At 43.6% G+C, this 12561-nt stretch overlaps 1 protein-coding gene across 1 annotated transcript; it reads right to left on the minus strand.

Moving 5' to 3' along the window:
- Positions 1-8695: 8695 nt before the first annotated feature.
- On the minus strand, positions 8696-10560 carry slc35d3 (solute carrier family 35 member D3). Its single transcript, XM_068018760.1, has 2 exons — positions 10125-10560; positions 8696-9426 (listed from the first exon to the last, which is right to left on the minus strand). The coding sequence occupies exons 1-2, from the start codon at positions 10558-10560 to the stop codon at positions 8696-8698; spliced, it is 1167 nt and encodes a 388-aa protein (XP_067874861.1).
- Between the last annotated feature and the right edge of the window lie 2001 nt (positions 10561-12561).

Genomic DNA, 12561 nt, shown 5'->3' on the forward strand with positions numbered 1-12561 from the left:
ACTAAGACAAATGTGGGTTCATTACACGCAGGAGAATTTCTAATGGGGAATAGAGAAATAGCAGAGAAGCTAAATGATTACTTCGTGTTTGTCTTCTCTGAGGAAAGTACAAGAAATCTCCCAGAATTAGCGATCTAAGGGATTAGGGGGAATGAAGAATTGAAGGAAATTAGTATTAGTAAGAATGTTGTATTGGAGCAATTAATGGGGCTGAAGGTTGATAAGTTCCTAGGTCCTGATATTCTATGTCCCAGAGTGTTGAAAGAGGTAGTTATGGAGATAGTGGATACATCGGTGATCATCTTCCAAAATTCTATAGATTCTGGAGTGGTTCCTGCAGATTGGAAGGTCGCAAATGTCACCCCACTATTTAAGAAGGGAGGGAGAGAGAAAATAGGGAATTACAGACCTGTTAGCCTTACATCAGTCATTGGGAAACTGCAAGAATCTGTTCTAAAGGATGTGATAAATGGACACTTGGATAATAATGATCTGATTGGGCATAGTGGATTTATGAATGAGAAATCATGTTTGATGAATCTGTTGGAGTTTTTTGAGGAAATTACAAACAGAATTGATAAAGGGTAGTTGGTGGACGTGGTATACTTGGATTTTCAGAAGGCTTTTGATAAAGTCCCCCACAGGAGGTTGGTTCGCAAAATTAGAGCACATGGGTTAGGAGGTAATATACTGGCATGAATTAAGGATTGGTTAACAGGCAGAAAGCAGAAAGTAGGAATAAATGGGTCATTCTCACGTTGGCATGCTGTGACTAGTGGGGTACCACAGGGATCAGTGCTTGGTCCCAACTGTTTACAATATATATCAATGATCTGGATGTGGGGACCAAATGTAGTATTTCCAAGCTCATCGATGACACAAAGCTAGGTGCGGATTTGTGTTGTGAGGAAGATGCAAAGCAGCTTCAATGGGATTTGGACAGACTTAGAGAGTGGGCAAGAACGTGGCAGATGGAATATAATGTGGAAAAATGTGAGGTTATCTACTTTGGTAGGAGGAATAGATGTGCAGATTATTTCTTAAATGGTAAGAGATTAGGAAGTGTAGATGTAGAAAGGGACCTGGGTGTTCTTGTCAATAAGTCACTGAAAGCTAACATGCAGGTGCAGCAAGCAATTAGGAAGGCTAATGGTACGTTGGTCTTTATCACAAGAGGATTTGAGTACAGGAATAGTGATGGTTTGCTTCAGTTGTTTAGAACCTTGGTTGTGCCACACCTGGAGTACTGTGTGCAGTTTTGCTCCCCTTACCTTAAGAAGGATATTATTGCCATAGAGGGAGTGCAACAAAGGTTCACCAGACTTGTAGACTTGTTCCCAGGATGGTGGGACTGCCTAGGAAGAGAGATTGAGGAAACTGGGCCTGTATTCTCTAGAGTTTCAAAGAATGAGAGGTGATCTCATTGAAACCTACAAAATACTTAAAGGGACAGACAGGGTAAATGCAGGTAAGATGTTTCCCCTGGTTGGGGAGTCTAGAACCAGGGGACACACTTAGGACAGAGATGAGGAGGAATTTCTTTACTCAGAGGGTTGTGAAACTTTGGAATTCTCTACCACAGAGGGCTGTAGAAGCTCAGTCATTGAGTATGTTTAAAGCAGAAATTGACAAATTTCTAAATACAAATGACGTAAGGGGATATGAGGATAGTGTGAGTAAAAGGCGTTGAAATGGATGATCAGTCATGATCATATTGAATGGCAGGGCAGGCACAATGGACTGAATGGCCTACTCCTGCTCCTATGTTGCTACATGGTTGTCCCGCTGCTGGCTCCGTCTCAGTTGATTCTGTCTGCTGAGGAGGAGACTCTGGGCACAAGGCTGGTGTTTGGCAAGTTGCTGCAGCTCGCTCTCCTTTCTTCTCCTTGTCTTCCTCAAATTTTCCTCGCTGGGGGACTTGGTGGGGGGAGGAATGCTGGTCTCCTTCGCAGCACCAGCCATGTTCACCTTTCCTTCCTCATGTCCCTCCTTGGTTCTTGCTGCCTGTGCATAACTGAGATAGCGTTTTGGGCAGGTTTTGCAGGAGGGAGGGTGTAGGATGGCTCTGTTGGCATCCACCTTCAAGGTCACCTTGCCCTGCCATTTGCTGGTCCAAGTCCCAAAGGTGTCCTTGACCTTGATGCTGTTCCCAGCCACCTTGACATACCTGTCGAGAAAGGTGATCACATCCATGACAGGAATATGGGGTTGTCGAGGTGGATGGTCACCACCCGGTTCCATTGTGATGGCAGAGTAAACAGCGGCTGTGCAGTGAGGATCGACAGCAGCACTTGGTTTCCCTCTTCTTGAAGACCTTCAGGAACTTTATACATCCTGCCACGTTCTTGAACGTCACGTAAAAGTAGCCACTGCTGGTGAAGTCCTGCAGGCGGAAGATGTCCGCAGTTTTAAATCCACAGAATTCAAAAAGAACTCGCTTAATGAAGAATGTCTGGTCATGAGTGCATCTCCTTCGTTATTTTTTACCCAACCCTAATGGTGTTACACACCCACTGGCCTAGAACTCTGTTGTTGGTTGTAGCCACTTTTTGCTTGAATTCTTCCCAGGACATGCACCAAGACCCAAACCAGCTGGAAAACAATAACCATGGGAGAAATCCTTAGTGAAAGGCCGAAAACGGTGCTGAAACTAACCCCCCCCCCCCCCCCGCCACACAAAACCCAAAGAAACACAACAGCCTCCTGAATAATCAAGATTTCTTCCCTGCCGGGTCATTAACACCTATTCAAAAGGAACGGGTTGCACCTCAACAGGACTCAGACCAATGTCCTCACAGGGAGGTTCACTATTGTGGTTAGGGAGGGTTTAAACTAAATTGGCAGAGGGATCGGCACCAGCATATAGAAGTAGAAAAGAGGAATAACGTGAATAAGGTGAGAGTATTGGACAGTACTAGCTAAGGAAGTAGTGCCATATCAGATAGAAGCAGACTGAGAAGGGCTACAGGAATGCAAAGACAGGATTACAGTGCATGTACGTAAATTCACAAAGTATGATGAATAAGGTTGGTGAGCTACAAGCACAAATTGCAGTATGGAATGTGATTGCAGCTGCAATAACGGAAACGTGGCTTAAAAATGTTGAGGACTGGGGGCTTAATATACAAGGATATAAAGTGTTCAGAAAAGATAGAGAAGGAAAAAAGGGAGCTGGGGTGGCAGTACTGATTAGGGAAGACATAGTAGTGCTGGAAAGAGGGGATGTCCTTGTGGGGCAAGGACAGCATCCATTTGGTTAGAGTTGAGAAGCAAAAAGGGTATGATAACACTACTAGGGATATTCTATAGGCCTCCAAATAGTGAGAGAGAGATAGAGGAGCAAATCTGGAGGGAAATCACAGAGATGCACAAGAACTATAGAGTGGTGATATTGGGAGACTTTATTGGGAATATTTATCAAATATTGATTGGGATAATGTTAGAGTAAAGGGAAAGAAGGGGGCATATTTTCTAGATTGTGTTCAGGAGAACTTCCTTGACCAGTATGTTCTTGGCCCAACTAGAAGGAGGCATTGCTGGATCTGGTGCTGGGAAATGAGGTGGACCAGGTAGACCAAGTGTATGTGGGAGAGCACTTGTATAAGAGTGATTATCATATCATAAGGTATAGACTCATAATGCAGAAAAGCGGGGAACAATAGAATGGCTAGATTGGAAGAGAGCTAATTTCAATGCAATGAGAAGGGATCTAGCCAGGATAAAATGGAACCAAAGATTGGCAGGAAGAGCTGTATCAGACCAATGGGTTATCTTTAAGGAAGAGATGCTTCAGGTACAGGCTAGGTACATTCCAACAAGGGCAGAAGTAATGGAACCAAAAAACAGGGCTCCTTGGATGACGAGGGAGATGGAGATTATGATGAAACAAAAAAAGGATGTATGATGCATGCCAGGTGAATTCTTCAAGTGAAAACCGGGCCAAATACAATAAGTTGTGAGGGGAGGTGAAGAGGAAAATAAGACTGGCAAAGAGAGAATATGAGAATAGAATAGAAAGTAAACCCAAAAATCTTCTGTCAGGTAAACAGAAAGTGGGTAGTAAGAGGTGGAGTGGAGCCTATTAGGGACAATGCGAGTAATATATGCTTAGAGGCACAGGGAAAGGCCAGAATACTTAATGTGTACTTTGTATTGGTGTTTCCTAAGGAAGAGGAATCTGACAAAATATCAGTAGAGGCAGAGAGAGTAGAGGCAATGGATAGGGTAAAAATTGAGAGTGAGGAGGTACTAGAATGGCTGGCTATGCTTAGGATCGTTAAGTCACTTGGCCCAGATAGCTTGCATCCTAGGTTGCTAAAGGAAGTGAGGGTGGGGATAGCAAAAGGGCTTGTCATAATCTTCCAACCTTCCCTAGATACAGGGGAGGTGCCAGAGAATTGGAGAGTGGCAAATGTGACACTCGTATTCATGAGAGGATGCATGGACGGTGCTAGCAACTACAGGCCAGTTAGTTTAACGTCAGTGGTGGGTAAGGTTTTAGAAACAATAATCAGGGAAAAAATCAACAGGCACTTGGAGAGGTTTGAGTTAATTAAGGATAACCAGCAAGTGTGAGGTGATGCATTTTGGCAGAAGGGATAGGGTGCGGCAATATAGACTTAATGGCGCAGTTCTAAAGAGTGTGCAGGAACAGAGGGACCTGGGGGTGCATGTGCATTTATTTGTGAAGCTGCTAGGACATATTGAGAGAGTAGTTGGCAAAAGCATACGGGATCTTGGGCTTCATAAATAGAAGCATAGAGTACAAAAGCAGGGAAATTAAGCTGAACCTTTATAAAGTTCTGGTTAAGCCGCAACTGGGGTATTGTGTCCAATTCTGGTCACCACACTTTAAGAAAGATGTGCGGGTCCTTGAGATGGTGCAGAGGAGATTTACCAGAATGGTTCCAGGGATGGAAAAGCTGGAATGGCTCTCCCTCGAGCAAAGAAGATTGAGGGGAGATTTGATAGAGTTGTACAAGATTATGACAGATTTCGATAAATTAGTCAAGGAAAAACTGTTCCCATCTGATGTTACAAGGACTGGGGTCACAGATTGAAGGTTTTGGGCAAGAGATGCACGGGGACTGTGAGAAAGAACTTTTCTACGCAGCGAATGATAATGACCTGGAACTCGCTGCCCATGAGGGTGATGGAAGCGGAGATGATGAATGATTTCAAAAGGAAATTGGATGTGACTTGAAGGAAATAGACTTGTAAGGCTACGGGGATCGAGTGGGGGAGCTGGGCTGACTGGATTGCTTTGCAGAGATCCAGCATAGACCCGAAGGGATGAATGCCCTCTTCCTATGCTGTAAATGAGTTTATGACTCTATGAATTGCATCATAGCCAAGTAGCACTCATCAGGCTGTATATCATCCTATATCTAACTCTACAGGCAAACACAAACTAAACAAAATGATGTAATCTCAAAATGTAAAGGTGAACATATAAAATTTGTTTTTGTAACTGCAAGGCCTTGAAACTTACTTATTTCAATTCATTTTTACAGTTAAAATCCTGCAAGTTTTATAATTAAGAGCAAACAGGACATATCTTCTCCATTCTCTATACCATATGTATGGGATTCCCAGCATCTTATGGGTCCTAGGTGTCATTCTTGAAACTACTTCTAAGTATTAGTGTTTCCCAACACAACCTCTTCCTGTCTTAGTCCTCATCTAATCACTTTGTTTCCTATTTTGTTGTTTTGCTCACCTCTCTCCTGCCCCCAACTCTGGTTCTTCAAATCCTTTTATAAAATTGAAAATCCTGTAATAATATAGCATGAACTCTTCTCTAGTTCCCATACAATTTGCTAGTGTCAGCACCTGAAATTTAAGGGTGGTATGCAACAGAGCAGGACTTTTTTTTTAGGACATTAGCTGCTCAAAGGATATAAGGGGCATGTTAGAAAAAGCTATAAATACTGCTGCTTTTTCAGAAAATACTTGATATATAAAACATGATTCAAGAGAAATGAATGGGCAAACATAATTACGTTTTATTCTTTTCCAGCTATGAGCAGCAAAGATCAATAAGTCTAGTCCAACTAATGAAAGGAGGTTTCACTTGTCGATCAGATACCATTTCTTTCATGCCACATGTAAAGAATAACATACGTCAACATTATGACAGGAAACATTATAAAGGAGAACAAAGCACATGAAGCAACCTAAATAAGGTCGAATTTAAAAGGAACATTCTAACGTATGCGCAGTAATAAAACACTAAAGCCATGAGGAGGAGGTTGCAAAGGTAGTTTCTTTCGAAAATATGTCAAACGCTCAGAAAGAATTGAAAGTAATTAAAATTAGAAACCACATACAAATGAAATCATTTGGTAAAGGCTGATCTTTGTCAATGTAGTGCATATTGGCAATCAAAATACTTTTTAGATCTATTTCACTCGTAATATCGTTACAGATTCAACTCACAGGAGTTTGAGTCACACATTCACATGTGTACGTGCTTAAACACAAACATACACTCTCACTCACTCACTCGGTCCTTTCACCACGGGAACATGAATTCATATGTGCATACAGCGTAGACCTTTTTTTTTTACAAAATATCTTCAACATTTCGTACAATTTACTTGAAAATTATACTCTTCAAAGGTAACATTTGCCCAAATTCACACAAAACGACACGTTTGTTCATTGGGTTTATTTGACTGATGGGGTGGCTTGGACCAACATTTGAAAATTTATTAGAGATGCAGTGCAAAGGAAACCACTTCAGTTGGTGCTGCATTTCCTGCGCCTGTAATCTCGCCTCCTTCGGGTACACAAACGGATAGCGGCTCGGCTGTTTTTTTTTTGCAGCCCTGATCGGACTCCCACATTAAGCGAAAACGCACACTAACTAAATTAAAAGTAAGAATATCAGTTTAATATTTCTCTTTCAGGCAACGACTGCAACACATACACTTAGTCGCCGGACTTTCAGATATTTTCAATCAGAAAACAAGATGAAAAAGAGACTACAGAATATAAATAAAGGTAGTAGTGAATAAAGAAAATTATTTTTTATAAACGTTCTTAAGCATGTCTGCCCTGTCTCCAAATGAATCTCTAGTTTAGATGCATTTTATGACGGTGTGAAGAATAACAGATACCTGGTAGCAGGGCAAGACAGTAATTTCATCAAAGATTTCAGATGGTATTATATAATTATTACCCGAATTTCTAAATGAGATTGCTAACATTCCAGCGCATTCATTATTGGTAATATTTGTTTTATATTCATTCTCGAAGATATAGACGTCACTAGCAAGACCAACATTTATTGCCCATCCCTTATTGTCCTTGAGAAGTGTGTGAGCCGCCTTCTTGAACCACTGCAGTCCCTGCGGTGAACGTACCTCCATAAAGGAGTCGCTGCGGGAATGTAACCTTTCGTTTTGTTGTTGTTGCTTAGGCAGGTGTCAGGATAGAAGGCAACAGCAAAGGTGCTCCTAATAGTTGGGGTGTCTTCCTCTCTGATGTGATCTAATCACTTCTTGTTTATCATACAATGATCTGCTGTTACCAGAAATCTTCTTCTTCTTTGGCCTGGAGGTGGACAGTGGTTTGTGAAGCCGCGCCTGGAGTGGCTATAAAGGCCAATTCTAGAGTGACTGACTCTTCCACAGGTGCTGCAGATAAAATTGGTTGTCGGGGCTGTTACACAGTTGGCTCTCCCCTTGCGCTGCTGTCCTTTTTCCTGCCAACTGCTCAGTCTCTTCGACTCGCCACACTTTAGCCCCGCCTTTATGGCTGCCCGCCAGCTCTGGCAATCGCTGGCAACTGACTCCCACATCTTGTGATCAATGTCACAGGACTTCATGTCTCGTTTGCAGACATTCTTAAAGCGGAGACATGGACGGCCGGTGGGTCTGATACCAGTGGCGAGCTCGCTGTACAATGTGTCTTTGGGGATCCTGCCATCTTCCATGCGGCTCATACGGCCAAGCCATCTCAAGCGCCGCTGACTCAGTAGTGTGTATAAACTGGGGATGTTGGCCGCCTCGAGGACTTCTGTGTTGGAGATACGGTCCTGCCACCTCATGCCAAGGATTCTCCGGAGGCAGCGAAGATGGAATGAATTGAGACGTCGCTCTTGACTGACATACATTGTCCAGGCCTCACTGCCATAGAGCAAGGTACTGAGGATACAGGCTTGTTACACTCGGACTTTTGTGTTCCGTGTCAGTGCGCCATTTTCCCACACTCTCTTGGCCTCTGGACATAGCAGTGGAAGCCTTTCCCATGCGCTTGTTGATTTCTGCATCGAGAGACAGGTTACTGGTGATAGTTGAGCCTAGGTAGGTGAACTCTTGAACCACTTCCAGAGCGTGGTCGTCAATATTGATGGATGGAGCATTTCTGATGTCCTGTCCCATGATATTCGTTTTCTTGAGAAATATAACAGTACATACTCATAAACATATATATGTTAGATATGTCTTCAGAATATAATTTCGACTAAGTTACTTAAGCCCCATTTTCACCTCTGAGAAATAATAGTGCAAAGTTCTGGCAGTGTATTGTTGACATTAATACCATGCTGTTTTACCTGGTGGTGAGTAGGAGTGAGATCAGTGACAAATTTACAAATGTTACAAATTAGCACTCTTTTAAATAATATATATTAAGCCCTCTTGGCTCCAATAACTGGCTTTACACAAAACAAAAAATGCGAGGTCTTGATTTATTGGGATTCCTGAACTGAAGGATCTTTCCTGAAAACCCGTAAATGTCTTAATAACCTCCAGACTCCGATATAATTTTCAGTCAGTGGGCTGTTGTGCATGTCTCCCTGTGCTGTCGGCACGCTTCCATTCTTCAGAATATTGGGATCTTTCTGCAGTTCATACATTTGGGGAGTCACAGTAGCAGACTCGAACTGCTCCTCCTCATCCTCCTTGGTCAGTTCTTCCAAGTCATCGTATTTAGCCTGTTGCCTTGTCTCGAAATATTTGACGATGCAATAGGTGAGCGAGCCCACCGTGTTCACGACCACACCAGCAATGAACAGGGAGGTGGGCTCCACGTCTTTGAAAGCCAGCATGCCCACCGTGATGGTGACGATACTTTTCACCACCCCCACAAAGCTGGTAGTGACCGCTGAGTTGATGTAAGTGCAGTGTAAGGTGGTGAAGTTCATGAGGCAGCCGATCAGGATGCAGGAGGTGAAGGTACAGCCGACGGCCGCCTCCTGCCAACCCGGGTAGGACCAGATGTTGATGGTATCCAGGCTGGCGAAGCTGCAGAGCAGTAGGATAGGCGAGGCGGTGAGGGCGATGGTATACTGGGCAGTCAGGGGTCCATAGGAGTGTTCACTGCCCGTCTTCTGAATCACCACCAGATAAGCGGCATGCACCAGCACGGCGAATACCCCCGTCACGTACCCGAGTGGATCCCCAGAAAGATCACCAGCTCCTAGATCAGAGAAGGACAAAAAAAGACTCATCAGAAAAAAAAATACCAAAATGCCGATAACTATTCCTGGTTGCCCGAGTAGACTTTGGCACACCAGGGCAAGTCTGTAAAATGTAATCCATTGATTTAATGGGAGCTTTCCGCTCCTGAGGAAACTTCAGTATGAAACAAAACAAAATGACGAGGAGCGATTAATTTAGCAATAGGGTAAATAGAGCAAAACAACGGTTCGAAAAACGTTTATTTATTGACTGTTTCGTTTATTCAAACCTTTGATCGTGACGAGTGGCGAGCTGGACAGATAGGAAATGGATAAATGGATAAGTATATAAAGATTGCATTATTTCAAAAAAAAAACTCGATAAGTTTGGCAATTCTTACATTCCTCTCAAAAATTCTTCACAGTCCAAATTTGAGCTGCATTTACTCAGATCGACAAATAGAAACTTGGCCTGACCGTCAGCTATTAGATCTGCTTGGGTTTTCTGTGATTTACCCTATCCCCTTTTACCATTTTGCTGCAATGCTAAACCAATCCACAGTTTTCCTGCAGTTCTCCCCGGTTGCCAATTAAACTTCAATTCATTTTGTTCACCCCTCACGAGTAAACTAAAAACATAGATTTTGTGCAATTGCATGGGGAAAATCAGAGGGAGAAGAGAGACAGTCCTTGGAGAGGGATGCTGAGTGATACTGACCTGCCAGCGCCGCTCCGCAGGTAGTAAGGAAGACCGCTACACTGACACCGATGGAAGGAATGCCATTCTTGAGAACAAAAACTCCTATTATTAAAGTAACGAGAGGTAGACAGCGCTTGAAAACAACATACATGGGAAGACTGAGCCCCCGGAGTGACCACAGAGTCAAACAGGACTGGAGAGTGGACAGCAGCGTGACACTGGCAAAGACTTTAGCCAAACTTAGGCTGAAAGGCGGCACATCTATTTTACCCAGCCTTCTAAGGATCTCCAGGGTCAGGGCGGCGGTGCTGCTGGTGAGACACTGCACCAGCGTTAAAAAGATAAAATTATAGCGAGAAATAAGGAGTTTCAGTAGAATATTGAGAGATCCGGAGAACACCCCGTGTGCAACCGCCACCGAAATGCCAAGCACACGACCCTTGCAGCACTGCATCTCTCTTCAGATGTTAAAACAAAGTTGAAGCGGTCTCAGCATTAGCTTAGCCTTTCGGTGCCGACCGTCACCAGCGCTCTAATATCCAGAGCCGCCCACTATCTGCTTAAAACTTCCATTCATTTAACTAAAGGGGGGCTGTGGGGCGAGGGGGGTGGAAGTGGGATGGAGCAGAATCGGTGTGGGCTCAAACTGATCAATTTAACATTTTATTAATGATCACCTATTCCAACTGCTGCAAAGTGAAATGTGAAAGATCCGGAGCTGCTGACGCATGGAAACCAGTTGAATCTGCACTTTCCATTTACTTAATTAGGTAAGTAGTTTTTATTGCATTTCTGTTCGCCGTTGTGTTGAAGGACTGGAGGTGAGTCACTGCCGGGGGTCCTCAGCCAAGCCAACAATGCAGCAGTCAGTCACCAGTCTAAAATTCTGATGCTCAGAGCTGAAGTAAAATCTGCTGGAAACACCTCGTTATTTGGTTGAATGGAATCCAACTCCAAGTTCACCAAGTTTCAGGTGATAGAAATCACCTTCAATGCAGCGCCTACCTTATATTAACTGAGTACAGTTATCCTTAACTCAAAGTATGCACAAGTGATCTGGGTAAAGAAGGATCTGCACAGCAAAAGTTTTTTCTCTTCACACATGTCGACTGGAAGGGCGGTGGAAGCAGATTCAATAGGGAATTGGATATATACTACTGTACATTTGGTATTGCGACGTATTTCCGACATATTATTTCTGCAAAACGCTACAGTGGTGGCAACGGCTAGAAAATGGCAAATTTTCTCCCAAAGATTTAGTTGATTACCACAATTACAGAGATTATAAAAGGATTTTGCAACTAAGTACAAATGTCACAAACTCAACATGCCAATGTAATTTAGTTTAGCATTAGATGTCCACAATCGTAATGTTTGAAAGTCGGCAAAGTCAGACTTCAAATGATTATCTGTTGATGACAGGACGAGGGAAATTGTCAATGATATCTTTATCATATTTAGAAGGAACGATTTTATACTTGAATGAAATTGAAAAATTAGATGTAAATATTCGTTTTCTATATATAAATAAAATATTTTCTGCCAGCTACCATTTCAGCTTCTTTCATTGACAGAACGCTGCTTTTTGACACAAATGCTAACAACAGATGGGAATGAAAGTGTAACACTCCTGACTCTGCTACCTTTCAAATTTCCCTTTTGTCCTTTTGTTTGGGCATGTCTAATGCTGCACTGGGCCTGCAGCTGTAGATTTCTAGGTAATGTGGAGCTGCAGTGTTTCCTGCCACTCCCCAGCCTGCATTTCATAGAATCATAGGGCAGAATGTTTCCCAGCCAGGTGAAGGCAGGTTTCGAAGCATGCGTGGTGGTAAATTCCCTGGGGAAATGTTACCAGGAACGAGGAGGCGCATTTGGGGGGTGGGGCAGGAAAATCGCACAGAAAGAGGTCGTGCCGGTTCCCCAATGTGTTCCCGCCTCCTTGCGCTTTTCCCAGAGACAGCTTCATTGTGATCATGGCATTCTGCCCAGCAATGTCGGGAAGCCAATTAAGGCTCATCTGCAACTGATTAGCAACAATTTCCCCGTGTAAATGAGAGTTCACCGGCGCCGCACGGGACCCCCCGCTATGTCTGCAGCTCGTTGGGTAAGAGGCGGTACATGCAGAGGCAGAGGTTGAAGCACCATGACAAATAAATTCCACCTACCACCTTAATAATGCAAATCAGCAAGCCTGAAGTCCTCTGCAGAGGACTTCCAATCTCCCGGAGACTGCAGTGAGGAATAGTGCTGGTGGTGCTGCCCCGTCCCAGGGCACCTTCCCCTGCAATCGCAGGAGGTGCAATACCTGCTCATTTACCTCCTCTCTCCTCACTATCCCAGGCCCCAAACACTCCTTTCAGGTGAAGCAGCTATTTACTTGTACTTCTTTCAATGTAGTATACTGTATTCGCTGCTCACAGTGTGGTCTCCTCTACATTGGGGAGACCAAGCGCAG

The sequence above is a fragment of the Heterodontus francisci genome, chromosome 3, assembly GCF_036365525.1.
Source record: "Heterodontus francisci isolate sHetFra1 chromosome 3, sHetFra1.hap1, whole genome shotgun sequence".
Taxonomy (NCBI): domain Eukaryota; kingdom Metazoa; phylum Chordata; class Chondrichthyes; order Heterodontiformes; family Heterodontidae; genus Heterodontus; species Heterodontus francisci.